Source organism: Coenobita brevimanus, chromosome 33, assembly GCF_032717465.1.
Source record: "Coenobita brevimanus isolate Jiangsu-jjx chromosome 33, ASM3271746v2, whole genome shotgun sequence".
In the NCBI taxonomy this organism is placed as follows: Eukaryota; Metazoa; Arthropoda; class Malacostraca; order Decapoda; family Coenobitidae; genus Coenobita; species Coenobita brevimanus.
The window spans coordinates 23,252,059-23,277,782 of NC_136986.1; the positions used below are offsets into that span (position 1 = coordinate 23,252,059).

Here is a 25,724-nt window from a genome sequence, read left to right on the forward strand (position 1 = left end):
TTTTATATCTAAATAAGCTCGTGAAATTAACTTTGGTGGGAAACCGCGAATTCTAGTGGAATCCCAGTATTTATCACTCAGTCAACCGCTACATATTCACCCGGTCAGGAGTGTTTTCAGAAAAAATTTTCACTGTCATAAATGATCGTCTTTGTGCGAGCCATTAGCACTTCCGCAGAGCGATTTATTATGCGCGTGTTTTGCTCATTCTAGGCATTAGCAATGTGGCTCGACACTCGCCTCTTTCTCACGATTTGAAGTTAGTCAAGATCTGAGCGCCGTGAAAGCAGATTGGGCCCAGTGCATTGCAGTGCCGCCGTTGTCCAGTTCCTGAATTTCCACCTAGCGTGATTGGCGAGAGACTTAGCGTGTGCAGCGTCCTTCCTCAATGACGCCCAGTCATCTGCTTGGTCCACTTTTCTGACCAGTATTCCTTTTCGTTTCTCCTAGGTTTAAGAGTTAGCTTTTGATTGAGCAAGTGAGTGCAATCTCCTTATTATGAATTCATTTTGAAATGTAACGTAAAATTATTTTATTGTAATCAATAAATTTAACGTTTTTTTTTCCTGAGCTTAATTTAATGTAAACTCGTGTTTTATTTTCCATATTAAGCTTATTTCACTTATAGCTCCTAGTTTGCATAAACGCTTTGCTATTCATAACTGGTACTCAGGCCAGTCCTTTTGTATTAAGCTTAAAATCCGTTGTGCAACCAGGAGTTAATGCATCAGCAAGAACCTGTTATCATTAAAAGCATTAGTTATTGATTGTCAGGGGTGAAGTCACTTTCTCCAGAGGCTAACAGTACTAACAAACAGCAATTGTGAGGAATTAATCTCTGCTGTGTACTGTTGAGAAAGTTTATAGATTCTCGTCCTTAGAGAATCGGCGAAGTTAGCCAGGATAAAGTAATCCTTCCTTGATTTTAACAAGACAATTCTTTGTCCTGTTCTCAGTATTATTGAATAAATATCCTTTAATATTGCACAAACATCAAAAACCCCATGACAGGCAGCATTCTAATTGAGGTGTCCTTCCCAGAAGAGAGCTCTCGTCTAATGACTCTGACCTCTGTAGCTAGCTCTGTGGTTACCTGTGTTCCTCATGGAACATTTAACCAAACTAAGGGAGTCATTTTCTCTCGTGACATCCTCAGATACTCAGAGGAGCGACTGTTGGAGAAGCTGCGGTCGTTTGGTGTGGTGAAGGTTGAGCGCATTCAGAAAAAGATAGATGGGATTCTGACCCCAACTGCAACATTGTTCTTGACATTCGACAAAGTGGCATTGCCTAGATCTGTGAAACTAGCATGGTTATCAATTCCTGTGAAGCCGTTTGTGCCAACCCCAAAGTGTTATTTCCACTGCCAGGGGTATGGACATGTTAGCCATTTTTGCCGCCGTGCACAGGCTGGCCTCCCTGGTGTCTGTATCTCTTGTGGCAGACCAAGTCATACCGGTGACTGTCCAGGACCCCTTAAATGCTATCACTGTGGGGGCCCTCATGCTGTATCTTCTAAAAGTTGTCCTCGCTACTGCTTAGAAAAGGAGATTTTGTCAATTCGAACACTTGAGAAGGTTTCATTTCCTGAGGCTAAGAAGAGAGCCCAGGCTCGCTTCTTCCAGCCCGGTGTTACCTATGCTTCTGTCCTTTCTGGAAAGCCAGTGCACCGCCCTATATCTCCGAGAAGGCCTCAACCCAGCCCAGTGCCCACTTCAACATCTTGTGCTTTACGGGATGGTGTACCCGCCGCTCACACTGTTTGTGAAAATGAACCTTGCCCACTCCCAACTCAGACTGTTTCCACCCCCACTCCCGTGGCTGACAGCTTGAACGTTTCTGTGGTGGTGGCAGATGCCCACGTTGACCGGACTCCTTCTCCCATCGTAGCCAGTATGCCTGAGGCTCCATCTGTATCTGGTAAACGTCACCATTGTTCATCAGAGTCCTCTGAACATGAAGACCGGCCACCTAAGGTCTCTGTTGTTGACCATTCTGTCGACACCTGTCTTGTTCCCTCTGTCCAGCAGGTTGAGGGATCTAGCCAGGTGACAGCTGAAGCTGATGGTTCACTGCTCGTCCGGTCCCCACCTGGGAAGGTTTTTGGAAAACTTGCTGGTGCTTCAGATCTGAAGCATAGGATGGCCTCCTCAAATGACTCTAGACCTGTGGGCTCTATTTCCACTTCTGGGGCTTCTGGTGGGGGCACTGGCCATCCTGCACCTCCAAAGACAGCCCCCAAGCCACCTTTCAAACAAACTGGTTTGCTCACTCCAAGAAGGAGTGTTGTAAAACTTGCTTCCTCAGCCTCTCGTTTACTCACGGATGTTCGACAGAGGGTGCGGGTTTCTGGTGCTGGGCAGGCTCCTGTCAAGGGCCTTCATGAGCATCAGTCGAAACCCACTTGCTTGTCAAGTGTACAGTCCCGCACTTAATCATCATTCCTCCATTATGGGTTTCATCATCCAGTGGAACTGTCGGGGTTTATGTGCCAACTATGAGGAATTGTGTCATCTGGTTTCTCAATTTACTCCTCTGTGCATGTGTATCCAGGAGACCATGGTGGGTGATACTGTTCCTTCCAGTACTTCTGGCTACCTTGCCTTTGATTCTGATTCTGTGCTGGGCCAAGGTCATCATGGAGGTGCTGCTATCTTAGCCAGGATATTCCATATAATCATCTGGACATCTCCACTCCCCTGCAGGCTGTCGCTGTTCGGATGTTTTTATGTCAGGAGTATATAGTTTGCAGTCTTTATCTTCCTCCTAGTGCTACTGCAGAATGGGCAGATCTGGAACGCCTTATTCATGACCTTCCTACTAGGAGATATGAATGGTCACCATCCGCTATGAAGAAGCAGTGAGGCCAACCCTCGGGGTGTAATGCTGGCCTCTTTAGTGGAAGATGAGGAGTTAGGCATTTTTAATGCCAATAAAATGACTTATTTCCATAGTCAGACTGGAACTTTTACTGCCATTGATTTGCCTTTATGTTCAGCTGATGCTGTTTTAGATTTTACCTAGGATGTGTTGCCAGACCTGCATAGCAGCGACCATTTTCCATTACTTTTAACTGCAAGTGCTGGTGGACCTCAGCCAAGCCTTCCTCGCTGGCTTCTGGATAAGGCTGACTGGCCAAGTTTCAGGGAATTAAGTTCCATTACCCTTTCTGTCAACGAGTTTGGCTGTCTTACTGAGGCTGTCATATTTCAATACTGTGTTCCACTCAGCAGCCCTGTTATCTATTCCAAAAATGAAGGGTCAGTTTTCTAAACGTCTGGTTCCTTGGTGGAACTCTGAGTGCAGTTCTGCAGTGAGAGCCAAACGAGTCCCCTTCTCTCGACTTCATCATCACCGTGGGGATCCTCAGTATTTGGTGGCGTTTCAGAGGGCATGAGCTCATATGAGGCGGGTTTTAAAATAGGCCAGGCGTTCATCCTGGAAGGGTTATGTTTCCTCCATCAATTCGAGGACTTCCATCACCTGGGTGTGGAACCGGGTTAGGAAAATTTCAGGAAAATTTACTGTTCCCTCCCCTCCTGATTTATCTGCAGCAGATGGAACTGTGGCTGATCCGCTTGCTGTTGCAGAGTTGCTTGCTGATCATTTTGCCAGTGTGTCAAAGAAGGATGCAGATACTCCTTCGGCTTGCCACCGTCGTCGCCTAGAATCTCGTGGTCTCAGTTTTGCCTCAGCTGGAGGAGAGCCTGAAAATGTTCCATTTTCAATTTCTGAGCTCCAGGCAGCTCTGTTGCAGTGCCATGATTCCTCTCCTGGTTATGATGATATTCTTTATGCCCTTTTATGCCACCTGTCTGATGAGTCCCTGTTCTTTTTGCTTTCACTGTTTAATAAGATCTGGTGTTGTGGGGAGTTTCCGGCTTGTTGGGGTGTTGCTGTAGTTATCCCCAGCCCCAAACCAGGTAAGGACCACCTACAGGAGACGAATTATCGGCCTATGTATTTGACATCTTCTATATGTAAAGTTTTGGAAAAGATGGTCAATGTTAGGCTTGTGTTGTTTTTAGAGAGAGGCGACTTCTTTTCCCCTGCCCAGTATGGTTTTCGAAAATTGCAATCTACCTCTGATGCACTGCTGTCCTTGGAATCTTCTGTCTGTGAGGCTTTCTCCACTAACCAACACCAGGTCACGGTCTTCTTCGATCTGGAGAAGGCATATGACACTGCCTGGCGTTTTTACTCTCTCTTCATGAGTTTGGTCTTTGTGGACGGTTGCCTATTTTTATTCAACAGTTCTTATCTAACCGAATTTTAAGGGTAAGAGTGGGAGGAGTGCTTTCTACTGCCCGAGTACTAGAAGATGGAGTACCACAGAGGAATGTCCTTAGTGTTACTCTGTTTGCTGTAACCATTAACAGTGTCATTCGTGTACTTCCTGACGGTGTACGAGGATCACTATATGTCGATGACCTCTCAATTTCCCTCACCGCGTCTAGAATGTCTCTGATAGAGAGGAAGTTGCAGCTGGCTCTCAATAGAATTTCTGACTGGGCAGAAAATTGCGGTTTCCATTTTTCTTCAACAAAAACAGTGGCTATGCGTTTTTGTCATCTTTGTGGGGTTCACCCAGACCCTGACTTGTATCTCCATGGTAGGAGAATATCGTGTGTGGAAGAGATGCAGTTTCTGGGTCTTCTGTTTGATAGACAGCTAACCTCGGTTCCTCATATTCGTTCTGTTAAGGTGGCTTGTCTTAAAGCTTTGAGTCTTTTGAGGGTTTTAGCTCATACCTCTTGGGGTGTTGACCATCAGACCCTCCTCTTCTTGCATAGGTCTCTTATTGTTCCTAAACTTGAATATGGGTGTGAGGTCTACTCCTCTGCAACAGATGCCCATCTCCGGTTGTTAAATTCTGTGCATCATGCTGGTGTGCGTCTGGCAACCAGGGCATTCAGATCATCTCCGATTCCAAGTTTATTTGTGGATGATGGTGTACTCCCTTTGGATTTGCGACGCCAGTTGCTAATGATGAGGTGTTGGTATCGTCTTCACCGCATTCCCGACTCAGATTTTTGTGCCATTGTCTCCCAGGATTCCTGATCTTCTGTTTTTGACACCCGTCCTACTTTTGCAAAGCCATTTGGTAACAGGGTCTGGTCTGTTATGTTAGCTGTCTCTGTTCCTAGACTTGCAATTTGTTCACATTGGATCCCAAGGGTGGGTTCTTGGCTGCTCCCTCGCGTGACATTCTGTAGGTCCGTTGTTGGAAAAAAGGGCTTACTTCCCTCTCAGGTGTCCCTCTCCCTCTTTTTAGAACATGCCTCCATTCATGAGGGTTCTGTCCCCGTCTATACCGACGGGTCTAAGACTAATACTGGAGTAGGATATGGTGTTGTATTCCCTTCCTTTAGTAGGGGCGGTAGCCTTCCTGGCATTAATTCAGTGTATACGGCAGAACTGACTGCAGTTTTATATGCTGTGAAAATTATTTTTACTCTCCCCAAATCCTTTTTTGTGATTTTTAATGACTCGCATAGTGCTTTGTCTGCACTAGAGTCTTTTAATGCATCCCATCCATTGGTTTTATCAATTTTAGTGTGGCTTTTTCTTCTTGGCCATCGTTGCCGCAGTGTAGACTTTTGTTGGGTATCCGCACACGTTGTTGTGGTGGGCAATGAGAGGGCAGGTACTTTATGGTCAGACTCAAATATGAAGTCCGTTTGGGTGGGGCCCGAGAGGGGATTTCCCTCTCTACAGCTTTGCCTCATCAACCCCAGTACCTATCTCTCTCTCTCTCTCTCTCATATGTCAGCTATTTACTATTTGAAATTGTATATTAAATATTCTGTACTTATCGAATATATTAAATAAGGCTATATAGTGCTATGAATGTGTCGCTTTTTAGGATAATAGCAATGATTTGTGTAAATTCCACACCACGTGACAACGTCGCTTTCTGACGTTGCCAGAGGTCAAGGACACCCACCACAGACTACAGGTGACTGGTCACTTCCTCCCTAATCCCCACCCACGATGGCAGCTACTCTGACTCGCTCTTGTGTGCTCCACAGTCGGGAGAAAGAACTTATTTACAATGTGAACAAGTATTTTTAGAAGAAAGGTCAGAGAGAGGACTTATGCTTACTGGGAAAACCTCTATAAAAAAAAATGCGCCAAGACTTTTACCTCAGTGGTGGTGTGGAAAAAAGGTCGAAACAATATAGAAGAAAACAAAACTTATAAATATATTAAAACTTTCTCAATCAACTGAGACAGAAAGAGAGAGAGAGAGAGAGTGAGGAGGTTTGGCAGAGCTGTAGAGAGGGAAATCCCCGCACGGGCCCCACCCAAACGGACTTCATATTTGAGTCTGACCATAGCTAAAACTGCATCTTCTCAACAGCCCCCAACCGACTGCCCTCTTCCTGCTTCTGATGTAACACCTTACTTGCGGTACACAATTCGTACTTGTTGGCAGAGACAGTGAGATGTTGTTTCTCACAATAAACTAAAAGAAATCTTTCAGAGAGTGGTTATGCCAAGGGTTCTTCCCTCTATGTCTCAGCGATTGGAGGTGGCTCTTGCTAGGCTTCGCATTGGGCATTCACAGCTTACACATGGGTTCCTGATGAATGGTGAATCTCAACGGTACTGTGATGACTGCCTTGTTCCCCTTACTGTCCGTCACTTGCTGGTCGAGTGTCTGAGTCTGGGGGACCTACATCAGAGATTCCTCCATAGGCATAAGGGGGCAGATGGTGCCTACTGTTTGTCCTCGATGCTTGGTGAAGCCTCTAGCGATTTTAGTGATGTTTTTAGTTTTCTTCAGGAGGCGGGCCTCCTTCCACTTTTATAAGTACTTGATATTTTATAAACTATTCTTTTATTATTTTTCAGTGTTTTATTCCTACTAACAGATATGAACTTTAATTTGAATATGCACTTTTTATTTTGCTGTGTGTTTTACTTTGTCATCCGGTGGCATATGACCCTGGCAGTTGTGCCGCCAAATTTTAATTATTTGCAATCAGTCAACCACTAATCTCTGATATCAGTTCAACCACTCACATACCCACTTACACTTCAAACTTGTTTAGCATCCCACTAACCGTTGGACAGCAAGGACTACCATTTGTTTCCAGGTGCTCCTTGGGTCTAAATACTAACAGTATTTGCATGAATCCTCCTCCTTTATAGCATGCTCCCAGTATGGCAACTACTAATCTGACTACTGCTAGTGTTCCTTAAACTTTACCACCTGTAGTGCCAGTTAGGCAATCTTAAGGACTCTTTGTTGCACAGTCACCTTCGAACTCAGACTATACCTACAGCACAACCGAGCATACAGTTTACCGGGGAAGATGAATAAGACATCCATAGGTTTCTGAGAGATTGTGAGGCCCAGATACATAGGCTAAACCTTGCTAGTGATGGGGAGAAGATTTGGCATATTAATGCACATAATAAGCCAAATTCCCCAGCAGCTGAAATGCTTGAGGACTCGCCATTCCAAACTGTTCCTACTGCTTATGAAAATAGGAAGCCCCAATAAACACTTTTGAAAGTGACAGCTCTGTGTCAGACGCTTGGGTGTTTAGGTTTGTAAATAGGGTACAGCAGTATTCTAATTATACTGAAGGCCAGGCTCTAGCGAAATCAGGCAGATGTTATGCAGAAGCTTACAAAGCCTTGCAAACTTCAGGCTCGGAAGACACGCTTTGGGGATTGATTTATGAGAGGGTAGCTCGACTACTAGAATACCTTCAGTACTTGGTCTGTTTGAACACTGCTAGGCGGGACAAGGTGCTTAGGCAGACGAAAAGACCTCCTGAAATAACCTTGCATGACATGAACTTCAAGTTAAAGGCGCAGGCAGAAGAAGAGAGCGGTAGTGTCTTAGCCATGCACACAGAGAAAAACCCTCATGGAAGATTTTGTACTGTGTGTAAAAAGGCTGGTCATACAGATAAAAAGTGTTGGCAGGCTAAAAAGGAGGCATGCAAGGCAGCCAAGGCCAACCTGACCACCACGTCTGGATCTAGCAGGTGGGCAACAAACAACAAAGTACTAATCCTTCACAACATAACCAGGCCAAGGCTATAAAGCCAAAGGTACAAAGATGGTGTGTCATACATGGGCAGTGTCCTCATTCTTCGGACTATTGCCCCATTGTCATTGCCAATAGGGAACAGCTGAGTAGTCAAGCAAACTCGGGGGAGGCTCAGAGCCACATGCAGAAGTAACCCGAAGAATCATACAATCCACCAATGAGTGTGTGGCAGCTATAAAAAAGGTGGATCTGCTGTCAATTCCTTGGATTAAAGGGAAAGGCCAGGTGTCTTTGATAGTGAACACCGGGGCATGTGCAAACATTATTTCTAGTAAAGCGCTGGAGAGGCTCAGACATCTGATCCCTCACACAAATTGGACGTTATCAGCACTCGATGTGATTTTGACAGGTGTGATGGAGTAAAATGAAGATCGTAACCCAGGTGCCGTTCACACTGAGGGCAGGTAAACGATCTCCTGTATTACATGCTACATTCTATGTGGCTGAGGACTTCCCTCTGCCAGCTGATGGGTTATGGAGCCTTGAGTCCAAGGACGAGTATAATGTGGTTGGTTATACATCCTCAGAGACATCCCATTTCCTTTAATGGGAAGGAGTTTGTGGGCCTTGTTCCCTCAGCAACCAAAACTGGAGTTAGTGGCGTCCAACAAGGAGCCATTCAACCAGTTGTAACCCCAACTAGTGAAGCGTCAAGGGAATCAGCAGACAAACATGAAATGGAGGGTATGGGCTGGAAGCAGATCAGGGCTATAGTGAGTGGGAATCACCACTTACCCAGTCGGAGTCTACAAAATTCCTGTCTGAGTACCTGATGTGTCGGTGGGAAATGATGTGGCATGCTCATTGAAGACTGTAAAACATAAAGCATTGTCGCTGGAATTCACCCTGAGCCGTGTTGGACAAGACCAGAAGACGCCCCTCTTCATTGCAAACATGAGTGGTGGCGCAGTTAAGCTCAGAGATGGGTGTTATGTAGGCGACTTGATGTGCTATGGTGCCCCCATACTGGTGATCTCTCCAGTAGTTACATTACAAACAATGACTCAGTCGGAACCTACACGTCTTGGGAGAGGAAATCTGCTAGAACTATACATAAAGGTAACAGATACTGTTGACCATAAAGTGCAATTGCTAGCACTTCCTAAAGAATTCTCCAACGCAGTGACACTTCCTGGCGAAACGCTGAGTAAGACTGGTAGGGTGAAGCATCATATTGGTTTGTGCCCTGGTACAAATTCTATATATGTGCCTACATACCATCTACCGCACACCCAAAGGAAAAAAGTGGAATGCACCACTCTTTCTGGTGCCTAAAAAGGACGGTGGTGTGAGACCTGTTGTGGATTTTCGGCAAGTGAACAAGGTAATCATACCGGATCGTTATCCGATTCCACATCTCGGAGACTTACTACAGTCCCTGGGTAAGGGAAATACCGTTTTCACCTGCCTGGATCTAGCGCCAGGGTATTGGCAGGTGGAGCTGACCGAAGAGTCTCGCCCCATCACTGCCTTTAGCACTCACCATGGGCACATTGAATTTCTCCGGATGCCTTTTGGACTTAGTAATGGTCTTTTGACATTTCAGAGGATGATAAATCAGTTATTTGGTGACATGATTGGGCAGGACATCTTGGCGTATCTAGATGACTTAATAATTATGAGGAAGGACATGGACACTCATTTTAGTAACTTAAAACGAGTGAAGGAAACCTTAAGATCCATGCATCTGAAAATCAAGCTGTCAGAGTGTGAATTCCTGAAGTCAACTGTTAGATTTCTAGGGCATTTAGTTAATAGTGATGGCATCAAGGCTCTTGTGGATAGGGTTACTACCATGATAAATTTCCCTACGCCCAAGTCCAAGGATGATGTTCGCTCATTTCTTGGGCTCACTGGCTTCTACAGGAGCTTTGTCCACAGATATGCTGCTAATGCATCACCGTTAACGACGCCACTTAAGAAAAAATGCTGCATGGAAATAGGAATCATCAGAAGAGAAAAGCTTCAATGACCTCAATAAAGCCATGACAGAGGCACCTGTGTTAGCGTTCCTGATTATGCTTGACCATTTTATATGTGCATGGATGCCTCAGGTTCGGGACTGGGAGTGGTGTTACAGCAAAAGGATGGTCAAGGCAAAATGCACACCATTGCATATGCCAGTAGGGCACCAGAAGTCCCAGAAAAGAATTATTCGGTGACACACTTGGAGACATTAGCAGTTGCATGGGCATTAGGACATTTCCAGGATATTATTTTCGGCTACCGGATAATTGTTTTAACTGACGATGCACCCATACGCAACTTGTTCAAGGGGAAGAATTTGCACAGTAAGGTCGCGCATTGGTACAGCAGGGTAATGGAGTTTGACACTGATGTAAGGTATTTACCGGGCCATCAAAATGTTGTTCGTGACGCGCTGGGTAGAAACATTGCTGTTGCAATGTCTGATATCCCTCTTCCTGAGTATTCCTCAGACACGGTAAAAGCGGAACAACATAAGGATGCGATGTGGTCTCGTCTACCTAAACTTCCAGTACCGATGATTCACTTCCATGTTCAACAAGGTCTCTTGTATAAGAAGCGACCAGGGAAGTCCACTGTGTATCAGTTGGTTGTTCCTGCTACTTTATGGCAAGCCATGTTACAGTTGGTTCATGACGTGCCTCAAGCAGGTCACCCCGGACACGACAGATGCACATGTGAGGCAAGAAAGAAGCACTATTGGCCGACCATGAGGAAGACATAGAAGCCCAAGTTAGTCAGAGTGTCAAGTGCGCAAAATTAAAAGGAAAAACTTGACCTCCAACTTCCATCCTGGAGTATCCCCTACCAGTAAAACCTTGGGATACAGTCTCCATTGATCTCTTAGCATGGCCAAAGAGTCATCAAGGCTCAAGCTATGTGTTGGTGGCATTGGACCATTTTTCACGATTCACTGTTTTAGCACCTTTACAGACGAAAACTGCAGACAGGTGGCGCATGCTTTTGTAATCTCAGTGATTTGTCCTTACTCTACACCCAAGGTATTGCTCAGCCATAATGGCAGTGAATTTCATAACCAAGTGTTACAGGAAATCTGTCGTACGTATGGGGTAAAGCAAGTCTTTGTGACACCTTACAGTCCCAAGAGCAATGGCCTTGTGGAAAGGACAAATAGGAAGGCATTGGAAGTCATGAGACCAGCGATCAACTCATTGGAGGATAACTGGCAAGACTGGTTACCACACACAGCTGCGGCCATCAACTTCTCAGACAATTCGTCAACTGGGAAATCTCCTCATTACATCCTTTGTGGGAAGGAGAAGGTGTTACCCTACGATTTGCTAGCTGGACCTCCTACACCAGTGTACAAGCAAGAGGATTATAATAAAGTCCAGCTCACAAAGTTCCAACACATACATAGTGAAGTACAGAAAAAATTAAAAGCCTCAAAAACGGAGATGATGGCGAAACAACACAAGGGTAGTCAAGAAAAGATGTTGGAGCTAGGCCAGAAGTTGATGATCCACAACCCTGAGAGAACTTCCAAGCTCAAACCTAAGTTCTGCAGACCATATACCATTATGGAACGAGTGCGTGGACATACTTATAGAGTAAGGGATAATGCTAATGGAACTTAGGAGATAGTACATGTTGACAGGATCAAACCAGTAAGTCAAGAGCTAGGCCTAACTAACCAATCGTCTGATGTGTTGTCCCCTCTGTCTTTGTCGCAGTCTATGTCGTTGTCCGTACCTGTCCCTAACCAAGAGTATCGCAGCAAGCTACGATCCCACAGCAAGGGCAATTAAGGGAGTACCTTCTCTTGCAGAAAATGTGGTTGTCACTCGTACTCCTCTCGCGTTGCTTGGGGTGGACTTACGGAACGACAGTGGACATGACTGTGTTAATGCCGGGAGCCCTGAAGAACCCACTAGGAGTATGTGTCCACTATCCAATGGATGACTATCTCTGAGCTCCTGGTACTGTTAGAGATGCCTTTGAGGGATTATTTCTCCTCAAACAGCAACTGTTGGAAAGAGGAAAATCATTTAACCTGAACCCACAGCTGATGAACTCGGACAGTGAAGCTTTCATACAAACCTGGCAAGGAATAGTCAAGCTTCAAACTGGACATATAGATAGTGTCATAGACAGGCTCACTAAATTACATATTCCTTTCCCTAATGCACATTCTGATCTTTCCCAGCATGTCTAGACACATACTAAGAGAGGATTGTGGACCTTCTACGTATCCTGTCTCAAAAGCTCTTTGGTACGGCGCTAGACAAGGACATAGTGCAATTGGGCAGACAGATGCATGATTTGACATTGGCAGCTAAGGCAAATAACAGACTAATCATACACATGTATGAACAATTAGGTGAGTTCACTAACAGACCTAAGGAGATGATTGAGACTACCAACCATCTCTTAGGAGTTGTAAAAAACATCCAAACTAACCTACCAATCCCATCTAACTTAGTGTTAATCGCTGAGTACTTACATGCTCTCGATTAGTCAGTCACTGCTTTGGAGTTGCATGCAGCCAATATGGTGGACGGCTTAAGGGGAAGAACTTGCACGGTAAGGTCGTGCATTGGTTCAGCAAGGTAATGGAGTTTGACCCAGAGATCAGATACTTACCAGGCCGACAAAATTTCGTTGCCGACGTGCTGAGTAGAAACATTGCTGCTTCCATATCTGAGGATATCCCTCTTTCTAGGTATTCCCTGGACACGGTAAAAGCGGAACAACATAAGGATCTGATGTGGTCTCAAGTCATCTATGCCTTGAGGTCTGGCGATGAGTCTTGTCTACCTGAACTTCCGGTACTGATGACTCACTTCCATCTTCAATGGGGCGTTTTGTATAAACAGCCCCCAGGGAAGGACAGTGTGTATCAGTTGGTTGTTCCTGCTGCACTACAGCAATCCGTGTTACAGTTGGCTCATGACGTACCTCAAGCGGGTCATCCCGGATGCAACAGATGCATATGTAAGGCAAGAAATAAATACTATTAGCCGACCATGAGGAAGGACATAGAAGCCCACGTTAGTCAATGTGTCAAGTGCGTGGAAATGTGAGGAACGACGGGACCTCCGTCTCCTATTTTGGAATATCCCCTACCAGAAAAACTGTGGGATACAGTCTCCATTGATCTCTTAGCATTGCCAAGGCGTCATCAAGGCTCAAGCTATGTATTGGTGGCAGTGGACCATTTTTCGCAATTCACTGTTTTAGCAGCTTTTCAAATGAAAACTGCAGAGGAGGTGGCACACGCTTTTGTAACCTCAGTGATTTGTCCATATTCTACACCGAAGCTCAGCGATAATGGCAGTGAATTTCATAGCCAGGTGTTACAGGAAATCTGTCGTACATATGGGATAAGGCAAGTCTTTATTGTGCCTTACAGTCCCGAGAGCAATGGCCTGGTGGATAGGACAAACAGGAAGATACTGGAAGTCTTGAGACCAGTGATAACCTCACAAGAATACTGGCAAGACTGGTTACCACATGTAGCGGCAGTCATGAACTCCTCAGAAAATTCGTCCAACGGGGAAATCTCATTATATCCCTTATGGAGAGGAGAAGATGTTACCCTACGATTTGCTGGCTGGACCTCCTACCCCAGTGTATCATCAGGAGAATTATGCCAAAGTCCAGCTTCCAAAGTTCCAACGCACACATAGTGAAGTACGAAAAAGATGAAAAGCCTCAAGAGCAGAGATGATGGTGAAACAACACAAAGGTAGTCAAGAAAAGATGTTGGAGATAGGCCAGAAGGTTATGATCAACAACCCTGAGAGAACTTCCAAGCTCAAACCCAAGTTCCGTGGACCATATACCATGGTGGAACACATACGTAGACGTACCTATCAAACAAGGGATGATGCTAATGGAACTCACCAGGCAGTACATGCTGACAGGATCAAACCAAGATGTCAAGAGCTAGGCCTAACTAACCAATCGTCTGATGTGTTGTCACCTCCGTCTTCATCGCAGTCTGTTATCGTCCATACCTGTCCCTAACCAAGAGTATCGCAGCAAGCTATGATCCCACAGCAAGAGCGATTAAGGGAGTATCTTCTCTTGCAGAAAAATGTGTTGGCTGTGGTTTGTACTCCTCTCGCATTGCTTGGAGTGGACCTATGGAACGATGTCAGACATGGACACAATTGCGTTGATGCCAGGAGCACTGAAGAGCCCATTTGGAGAGGTAGCGGTAGCAGAGGATGCAGTATGCATCTACTATCCAATGAAAGGATATCTCCAAGCTCCAGATACTGTTAAAGAGGTCCTTAAGGGGTTGTTTCACCTCAGACAGCAAGTGTTGGAAGTCGGCAAGTCATTTAACCGATATCCACAGTTGACGACCTCGGACAGTGAAGCTCTGGTACAAACCTTGCATAGTATAATCGAGCTTCACACTGGACATATAGATAGGCTCACAGACAGGCTCACTAAATTGCATGTCGCTTTACCTAATGCAAACTCTGATCTTTCCAAGCATGTCCAGGCACATGTGTTTGGGGCTACTATCTACGAGGCCGAATGAGAAACTCACTAAAACCACGGGTCCGTACTTGCGGATCGCAAGTGGATTTGCCTGCATAGTTAGCTACCCTACACATTGGTTAGGCTACACAGTAGTTAGGACAACAATGTCAATGGAAACGTCGAAAAGGTGTGGCCGATCAATGTTCTAGTGTCTGACATTTTTTCCACATTGCAGCATGTCTCGCGCTACTGTACACATTATATTATTTAGAGAAAATGTGTTGTAGCGTTGAGATAAGAGTCCAAATGCCACTTTAGTGTAGTGTGGTGTGGGAATGAAAATTAGCACTAGATTTGCAGAGCCCATCATTTTCTATTATAAACAGTGAGAGTAAAGGGAAGGCGATAGAGAAATATGAATTGTATATATGTTTCAAGTCTTGGGGAAATATTTACCTTGTTGGTATACTTTAATGTAATCAATACTACTTTATTGAGGTGTATAATGTGCATGGTAAAGTTGTGAATCTTCTATTCACGCATAAATCCTAGTTGTCCGTGGGGTTTGGCACCTCTGAATACATTGACGTCAGCGCTACTCCCAGAGGGACGTTGGCCAGCTAGGGCAGAATGCACTTATCATTCAAACGAGAGGGACGTATTAACTCTGAGCTCTCCCTGTGTCGCAGTTGTATCTTTCAGTGGCCAATAAAGAGAGAGAAATCTGATCAGTTTTCAGTTCACCTGCACACGCTACCTACCTCTACAATTCCTTCAACAGGATCTACACCGATTCCCACCATCTCTAGTGTGTGAGAAAGACATTTGGTGAAGATTGTCAGCCGGAAGTGACTTCGACCAGGCGGAATGTTATATCTTGATAACCTTGCTTGGAACAGTGTAGTCACGTCTAAGCTGATATATAATTGGTGATCAGCTGTGGGGTTCCAATAAGCTGATATATTAGTGACCAGTTGAGGAATTCATACAAGCTAACACAAGGCGATTTGGGAAAAGTCTGCTGGTGGTTGCCCCTTAACACCAGCCTCCACCAGTTTTCTGCTTCGTTCTGGTCTTCTACAGCCTTCTTATCATCCATTTTCTTCTTCGGACACCCAGAACTGAAGTGTCCCACCTCACTACATGTCCAACACACTTTTGTTACAATTGAAGATTTCCTTGCACTACTCTGTTCATGCTCCTTCTTCCATATGTGACAATCCTCCTTTTTGTGTCCCAACTTCCCGCAGAACCAGCAGCCTCCTCGGTCTTTTTCTTGTCCCTGTTTGACTTGTAGCAATCCTCTTTCCGGTGTCCTGGCTTTTCACAGTACCAGCAACTTCTTACAAAATTTTCTGTTTCACATACCTCCCCCTTTCTTGCCTTAAATCCTGCACTACAACCTGCCTGAAAAGTGGATGTACTGGACCTGACATAGGACTCAATTTCTAGAGCCCTGGCAAGTGCTTCTTGAATTCTTCTTGGTTGTGTTTGCTTCCCTTGCACTTTCAACTCTGCATTATCAAGAGCATCAATGAAATGGTCCCTCAGAAAAACCAACAGGCTAGGTGCTGCTCTAGGGTACGCCTTGTATACCATACTCTCCCCTCTGCCTATCATCCCAATTATTCTGATCCACAAGTAACGCAAACTGTGCATGGTAAGTTTCCCAAGATACTCTACCCTCAAATTCCTGAGGTTTCTTTTTAATTGGGCCTGAAAACTGGGGCATCATAAGTCCAGGACAAAAATGTCCTACATTCTGATTATTCAGTCCTGAGATGCTACCTTCAGATCCTTGGGATCTGTCAAGATTCAACATACGCTGTCCATTCTTTTCATATGTTCTCTGCACACTAACCTGAGGCTCAGCAGTGCAATATTTCTCTACAGCCTAACTTTTCTCACAAATTATCTTCGCATGGTCGACTACATGCTTCAACTGGTTATCTACATGCTTTCTCCACCTCATCACTATTCGCTCACTAATCTTTAGCTGGTTGTTTACATGTTGTCTGCACTCTGTCACTATTCCTTCACTAATCTTCAGCTGGTTGTCTACATGCTTCACCCGGTCTATAGATGCTGTCTGAACTACATCACGTTATTGCTTACATCACACTTCTGTTGCTATAGCTCAGCGTATACTTCCTCCTTCAACTGCTGCTGCTCTTCCTTCATTTCCCTCATGAAAGCATCCTCAACTTTAATTCCCTCTTTTGCTCCTGTAATGCCTCCTGATCCATTCTTTTTGTTCTTTATTCTGTGCCTGTAATTGTTCTTTGAGTTAATTCTGTTCTTCATTCTGTGATTGCAGTTGTACACTTTGTGCTTGTAACTGTTCTTAAAGTTCTTTTTTTTTGTACCTGTAATTGTCTACTTTGGGCTTGTAATTGTTCATGGAGTTCTTTCTTTGAAGCTTGTAATAATTTCACAATTGCAGCCAGGCACACCTCCTTCTCCTGCCCAGCTCGGGATCTTGTCTGCACACCTTCTGCCCCCATGTCGAAGATTAGACTCACTGGAGCCCTTAACCCACCACGTCCCAGTGACGTATATATACGTCCACATGTTTTGTCACTGTCAGTCCCATTGACATATATAAACGTGAATCAATTGCAAGGTCCCTAATTTGCATAATTTTCAATTTTCGTGCGATTTTTGGTACAGATACATGGGACACCTTCCTCTACAAGATGCTAGGCAGGGACAATGCCTTACCCCAACATGACCTCCCTCCCCACACACCATTGTCTTGGCAATTCATCTGTTACCAGTGACCTGGACAATAAAGACATGTCAAGCCACGGCACGAAATTCAGAGCCAGAGAGATTTCCCACTGGCTTTAGAATGGGGCAGTTGGCATTTTGATACGAAGTATGGCTTTCAAGTAATAAGCGAAAAAGTAAAACCTTTTTCCGATAGACAACAGGATTTTTATTCAGGGAGCTCTACCGAAAAACTTTTTATGGCAGTGTTATGATTTTATTTCATCATCTTATGCAGAATTTCATGGGCTTTCACATGATATAATAAGATTTCTCCAATACCTCATGATTTTCGAAAAAAGAGAAAAAAAATACATTATACCCATGCCATGCAGTGACTGTAGGGTGGTTTCTCGCCTCCCCCTAAGCTGCTACATGTATTTCACCATTTCCCTGTACACTAGGTCTTGCACACTATATTCACATGATTCACTGTCACTATTTTTATACTTGAATAACCACATTTGGTGCAGGGTAGAGGCAGTGGAGTTGGTTAGAAACAGTAGCACAATCTTTGGTGACCCAATGGCTGATAATTGCCATGAACACTTCACAAACACCTAATTTCCTATTGCAAACACCGAATCTAATCACAATAGTGCCCAAAAACTATACATAAGCATTATTGGTATAGTGAAATATGTCGCGCAGCTGGGAGATTTTAAGCGACAAGGGACCACGTACTACTTTCCCCACAGACAGCTCATTTAGTACTGAAAAACCTGTGTGCGCTGTCGCAGGTATAAGGACACGCTGTTGCCAACTCATTACTTTTGACGAGAGCCGGGCAAGCTATGATGCCTCAAAAAATGATGCAAATCGACCCAAAACGTTTTTTTTTTTTTTTGGCGAGATTTTTGTTTGTTTAACGCTGAATGTGTCACTGTGCATGTACGAGGAAAGACCCTAATGATGCCAAACACGTCACTCAGTACAAAGGGGCTAATATTCCCATCTCCCAAAGTATTTAAATTCTGTGTTTCACTTAACAATGCCCTCAGCTGGACCTCTCATGTCTGATCATTTGCTAAAACTGCCTCTGAGAAACTTGGGTTATTGTATAGAGTTCGTAGCTTCTTCACTGACGAGCAGTTAGGTATAGGTTATGAGAGCCATGTGCGCTCTCAGGTGGAGTATTGCTCACTCTTGTGGAATGGATAGGGACAGGTTTCACTAAAACAACTAGACAAAATTCAGAACAAAGCTGTTAGAAATATCAGTAACCCTGGTATTACAAATAAACTTCCTCCCCTACAGGTAAGAAGGAATATTGCCTCCCTTTCATTATTTTACAGATACTTTTATGGCAAATCCTCAGACGAAGTTGCATCCATTGTGCCACCTCTCCATGCCTTCCCCTGTGCTACATGGACGTCTGGTAGCGCTCATGACTGGAATGCCACACTGCGATATTGCAGAACTTCCTCCTATCAGAAATCTTTTATTCCCTGAACTGCATCTCTTGCCAACTCGCTTCCCCAAAGTTGTTTCCCTCCAAACTTCAACCTACAGCTGTTCAAACCCATTTGTTACAGATTTTTATGAACTGAGGATGCCAGAAATTTGATGCATAGATTTTTTTTTAGTCATTTGTTTTTCCTTCCTGTGTTCTGTTATTAAGAAAAAAAAAAAGTATCACTGTATGTAAAACCAACTCACTTCATCTCCAGAGCTGCGTTGAGTCCGTCCATAACATCTCCCCCAACCATCATGCTCCCAAGTTCTCTATAGGCACTTGATTCAGAGTTTAAAAAGAACTTCTTGTATGAACCATCAAAAGATCTTATTGTCACCCTGTAACATGTACAAATAAAAATTGTTTCATTAATATTACTACTGAGGTCCCTAGAATAACGCAGCACCAAAACTTAACTTCAAGATACATTTAGCAATATTTTTCTAAACTTAAAATTGACCTAAATTGCTATATTTGCATCTCGAATGCTAACCTGTGACAATAATTTAAAACTAAGATATGATGCTAGTCACGAGAAGTGCTGTGGAAAGAAAGCAGGATGTAGTACTGTCTCTTCCTACCACTGAATTTTGTGAAATACTACAATTGAAAAAAAAAAAAAAAAACTGGAGCAGGTTAAATTGAAAGAACTATAGTGTTTTTATTCGCTCTTTCTCTTTACCGTTTATTAATGCACATTCCTTGCATTTATCCTATTGTAGTTTAGGAATAATACTAATAAAGTTACACAGTGTCTGAATATCAATAAGCAATGAACTGATTTCTTTCCAAAGAGCTACAGGATGTATTAAGGCAGACAGTGGAGGAAGCATAAGAGGAAGACTGTACGGCAATAATGTCTTTGGCGAACAATTCCTGTGGAAGTGAATAAGTTTACGAGAGTGGTGAGCACAAAAGTAAAAAAAAAAAAAAAAAAAAAAGTGAAGCCAGAGATAAATATTCAGGGATAGAATATTTCAAGTATGGTAATGTGGATGATGTATTACATGGTACTTGAGAACACCAATTATTGATTCTTTCAGTGCTGCCTTGCATTTGGACAACCAGGTCTGAAAGTAACGTATCAAAGGATTTGAATAAAACACCAGCTGCTGGGTGAAAACTATCTCACTGTGTAATGTGTTCGTGAATGCGGAGAGAAACAGAACTGAGGGTTTAAGAACTCTGATGCAGTAATAGAGCAGAGATAAATAACCAAAGGGCCCTGCATTAACTTACATTTCAATTTCATCTAGAACCTTTGCATCCAAGCGTTCGTTCTTCGATATCTCACCTGTCAACTACTTTGACTAGCTCCTCAACTGTCTCTGGTCTGGGTGGCAGCCTTGGAAGGGTGAGGGAAGCTATGAGGCTGGCGCGATATGCTGTGCCCATCACCACACCGAAGAACAACCAAATGCCGACCAGGATGTGGTTGGAATGGCTTGTTGAGAGGCGTCCATACAGTCCCTGGCCGAACAGGATGCCCACAGACTCCAGCACCACCGACCCAGTACCCAGCACTCCATGCCGCGTTTGCCACGTTTTTCTCCTCGTAATCTGTAGGACATACATATACAGTGATATACATATACAACGATATGAGTGCGTAGTTGTTTCTTGATTGTCATATGGGCGAGGAGTGATGTTTCGGACAGTGGAATGGTTTTGATAAAACCATCCATGAAAGAAAGTGCACCTCCGTGCATCTGCTATCGTTAGGAAGACATTCAATTATAATGAGGTCATTCGCGCCATTTTTTTTCACGGAGCTGCTTGGTATGTCCAGTTTCGTAAAGAAATTTTGATCTTTTTTCTGTTTTTCTTAATGTAATTTTTCAACTACATATAGCACGCGCTAAAAGACTGAAAATATAATGGATAAGTCAGATATTGGTTATAGTAAAGGTATGATGTATTATTCATATTTCAGAGTTCAGTTGATTAGGATTGGCTAAAGATCCTTCTTCGTCGAAAAAGCCAGTCCAAATTAGAACTGTATGAAAGCAGAATTAATTAACAATTCCAAGCTATGGTTTCAAGAAATCAACAAGAATGAAGTACCCTACAACTTACATGACAATGGTGGCTGCAGTACAGGCTCGGGGTGGAAGTAACAATCCTAACCCAGTCTTTACTCAATACCATAAATATATATTCCAGCAGTGTTTAAAGATATGTTATATAAAAACAGCAATAAATATTCTTTAATTTCTTATTGCATGAGTCTAACATCATCCAAGAAGAGTCGTTGTACTTCGAGCTGTAAAATGAAACTAACATTTTTCCATTATATTTCTTTATCGCTCACTCTGATTTTTATCTGTGAGTCTCCTGTTAAACACTCACTTGAATCTATCGTCCGTAGTTAACTGGAAAAGATAATAGAATTAACCTGACCAAGGGTGTGTTCATGGCACCAGAATAAGCAACAGTCTCCATTGGGACATTCACCTAAATAGAAATCATATACTGTTGGCTCATGTCATATATAAGGGAAGAACAAGAAAACGCGACCATGAGAGAGTTAAATGCATCGTTGTCTTCGGTGAGGTTAAAACAATAAAGAACAATGACAATAAATATATTCGTCACCATACAGGACTTCGCTAAAATGAAGATCCATATTGTGCTTCGCTAGAGTAAAGCATATTTGTGTAAAAATCCTGAAGGAGCTAAGCAGAAGCACCTGCCTTGAGAAAATATATTTACGTGTGTGACTAACACTGGAAGACGGCCCCGGGCTGCTAATTGAGAATGTCCCATGTCTAAGTTAATTATGGTGAACAACAACAACAGTAATAATAATAATAACAATAATAATAATAATAACAATAATAATAATAATAACAATAATAATATCAGGAACCGTTTTCTGCTGCCTGTTGTTACTAATACTGGATGCGCCCGTGCCTGACCACTTGCATGTTTACCTTGACAAGTGTGAAGCAGACAGTCAGCGTACAAGCCAAGACACCGATCCACACTTGGCCACTCAGTGGGTAGTAGAAGCTCAGCCAACTGGGTGTTATGACCGGCGTGGCCATGGCGAATTTAACAGGAGTTTGATCATAGGCGAAAGTCACATCCCAGCTGGAAATATTATTAGAAATAACGAGGTTACGTTAGATGTTATAGCCATTTGTTACATCCAACCATAGGACAGAATTTGTTCTCGAACAATAATAATAATAATAATAATAATAATAATAATAATGATAATAATAATATTAATAATAATAATAATCCATCCATCCATCATCCAATCCTACGTTGCCCCATGAGCGTAGGAGCCCGGGGCTAGGCAGTTGATCCTGACATTTAAGATGAGAGTGACCAACCTCACTCATCCCTGAGTGGCATTACGTGAACAATAAACCCCAACCATCCTTTGGATATAAACCTTCACCGGCTTAATCCGATTGGAGCACAATAATTACCCACTAAACCACCAGGTGCCAAAATTTGGTTATATGGTTACCACCCAGCGTAGTAAATCGTTTCCTGGTGTACAGGAAACCATTTGGCTTGTCACTCAGTGTAGAGTCACCCATAGGCAGAAGGAAGAGGAAAGAATGAAGGAATGAAAGACAGAAGAGGGAGTGTAAAGTCACCCGTGAGCAGAAGGACGAGGAAAGAAAGAAGGAAAGAAAGATAGAAGAAGATGGAAGGAAAGAAGGATGGAGGAGAGGACAGGGCAGACATCCAAGAGCAGCACTACATTGAGTGAGTGGGTGGTGAGCGCCCCCACCTACCACAACCCAACTACCACAAATAATAATAATAATAATAATATATCTATCTATACCTTTATACCTAAGCTGCTTCCCCCAAGGAAAGGGAGGTAGCCGAGACAGGATGACACACTCTCATTTTACTCATCCATTCAAACATATTCATTCGCATCTTAGCCCCAAAGGGGAGAAGGGACAGATCCTCAGCGGACCACACCGCACGAGGGTCAACTGCGCAGTGCAATCAGTGACATCCGCAGCAGGGCCCGACAGCAGGGCTGGTTTAATAATAATAATAATAATAATAATAAAAATGAATTAATAATAATAAAAATTATATCTACCGAAAATATTAAATTAAAAATATTAATCACAATAATAATGATAATTATAATAACACCAATAATAACAAAAATAATAATAATGAAGAATGAGCGTAAAGCACTCGGAATCCGAATGCTAATCGCCAGCCAAAATGTACTTCTGACCAAGTCCAAGATTTTGGCCATATCTTGATATTCTGAAGGTTTCATGTCCATAGTTCTAGCCGCTTATGAGATACAATCAGTGGCATACCTTTTTGCAGTATATATATATATATATATATATATATATATATATATATATATATATATATATATATATATATATATATATATATATATATATATTTTATTTGTGATAGGTGGTGGCGACCACCATCCACTCGCTTGATGTACTGCTGCGTACTTCTTCCTTAGCCTTTATCATTTTTATTTTTTCTGTGCCTGCCCTATTCTCTTCCTATTTCTCCCATCTTTCCTGTCACTTCTTATTCTTTTTCTTTCTTTTACAGGTGGCTTTACATTGAGTGACAAGCCAAATGGTTTTCTGTAAGGCAAGTAACCATTTACAACGCTGGGTGGTAACCATATAACCAAACCATACGTGCTGCCTACGTGTCAACTAGTGGGTTGGTGGAGGGTTAGTGCCCCTTCCTGTAAAACAAATAACTCAAAGTCAAGGGCCACCCCTTACGGGAACATGACGTCTGGCAAATATATATATATATATATATATATATATATATATATATATATATATATATATATATGTATATATATATATATATATATATATATATATATATATATATATATATATATATATATATATATATATACTGTATATTTTGCCGTACTGTCCAGTAGGCTATTTTTGTCTCTTCTGCTGAAGTTTTATTTATTAAACTATGAAACATCAGCATTCATAAACTATATTTAACGAAAATAATATGGAAATGAACATTATGAAAATATTCAAACACTGTGTCTGTGTTTTATAACGATATGGAGAGACTGAATCATAACACAGTGGCACAGAGGGCTTAAAAATGACTTCAGAGTATGCTATATTTATGTCCTATACCCATTCCATATGGCTTCAAAATGATTATAAATTGGCCAAAATGCAAAAATTTTTCGGGGGGGGGGTGACCTTACAGCGCTCCCCCGAACCCCCCAGCTATACGGGCTCGCTGCGCTCACCATAGTCATGGGCTGCACAGTTAAAACGATAAAAAAAAGCCCTCCCCCCTTTTCAACTTTCTGGGTGTGCCACTGAATATAATTGTGCCACAGGCGGGCTATAAATAATATTTGATTTTTGGCAGCCATGTTTCTGACGTAAACCTTGACCGTGAGTGCCCATTTCCGAACTCGGCCAAGATTTTGGCCATATCTTTATACCCTAAAGGATTCATATTGATACCTGAAGCCGTTCATGAGATATAATGTGCTAAAGGCGTCGATAAAAAGTAGTTGACCTTTGACAGCCATTTTGGTGACCTTGACCTTGACCCTAAGTGCCCACTTTCGAACTCGGCCAAGATTTTGGCTCTATCCTGAGGCCCTGAAGGCTTCATGTTGATAGCTCAAGCCATTGATGAGATGTAAGGGAACACACACACACACACACACACACACACACACACACACACGCACACACACACACTGAGGCAAGGAAAAACATTATTGCTGTGCCTCGTAAGGTGGGTGATATCTAGAGGCCCTCCCAACGAAGGAATCACACCAGTCACAAGCCGATACACATCTAGCTCGGCTCGGAATATGACCTTGACCTTAACCTACTTTCACCGATTTCTAACTCGTAGATTTTCATCCCTACTTCACACCCGTAAAATTTTTTGATGATAACGGTTTCAAAGTTATCCTGGTAACAGACACACAGATCTTGATCTACTTCCACCAATTTTGAACTCGTAGAAGATTTTCATCCCTACTACATACCTGTAGAATTCTGTGATGATAATTTGAGCGGTTGCAGAGTTATCGTGTTAACAGATACACAGACCTACTTTCATCAATTTCAGACTCGTATATTTTCATACCTTCTACAAACCTGTAAAATTTTGTAATGATATCTTGATCGGTTGTGAATTTATCAAAGAAACAGACACACAGAACTTGACCTACTTCCACCAGTTTCGAAATCGTGATCGATTTTTTATCTACTACAGACCTGTAGAATTTTGTAATGACATCTTGGGCGGTTGCGATGTTATCGTGCCAACAGAAACACGGACAGACGGGGAAAAAGACTGACAAACTGAAACAATACCAGCTTCGCTATCGCAGCTAATAATAATAATAATATTATTATTATTATTATTATTATTACAGCTGAAACTGATGTCCCATCTGGAAACAGTACCGGAAATCTACAGATTTATTTTATATTTCATAATCTTTCCATAGCTCCATGCATACCCTCCAGATCATTTCTCTTACCATCGAACATTGTCAGACTGCAGGAAGCTACAGTATAATATTTAAAACTCCATCATCATCTTCCTATCGATCCATCTTTCCCAGTTCTGTTTATTATGCTAGGAAGACGAAAATAACCAAGAAATAGGCGCAGGTAATATATTATTCTCGTAGATTAATATGTAGTTTTTCTTGGACGCACTGCCAGAGTATAACTTGTTGGTACTGACATGTTTTGTCACCGGCTGAAATAAGATTATTTTTAAAAGATGAGTTAACCGAGTCAATTTCTAACCCCTTCATTATGGGATGGACTTTCTTAGGCTTACTAATGTTGCTTAGTAACATGAGTGAACCAAAAGAAGTGTCATTATTGTGAACAAGCAAAAGAAGGTAATATGTGCAGAATTCAGTACCACATTTGCGGGCAGTCAGTAGAAGAATTCTCTTGACTTTCATGCACTGACAGGTTCATTTTCTAG

At 42.8% G+C, this 25,724-nt stretch overlaps 1 protein-coding gene across 1 annotated transcript in view; it reads right to left on the reverse strand.

Moving 5' to 3' along the window:
* Nucleotides 1–25,724, reverse strand: part of LOC145395827 (ionotropic receptor 93a-like) — a 151,222-nt gene that overhangs the window by 99,927 nt on the left and 25,571 nt on the right. The window contains exons 5-7 of the mRNA XM_080269358.1: nucleotides 21,674–21,833; nucleotides 20,035–20,300; nucleotides 18,944–19,078 (exon numbers count right to left, since the gene is read on the reverse strand). Coding sequence (XP_080125484.1) covers nucleotides 18,944–19,078; nucleotides 20,035–20,300; nucleotides 21,674–21,833 — 561 coding nt within the window. The remainder of the gene's footprint in view (nucleotides 1–18,943; nucleotides 19,079–20,034; nucleotides 20,301–21,673; nucleotides 21,834–25,724) is intronic.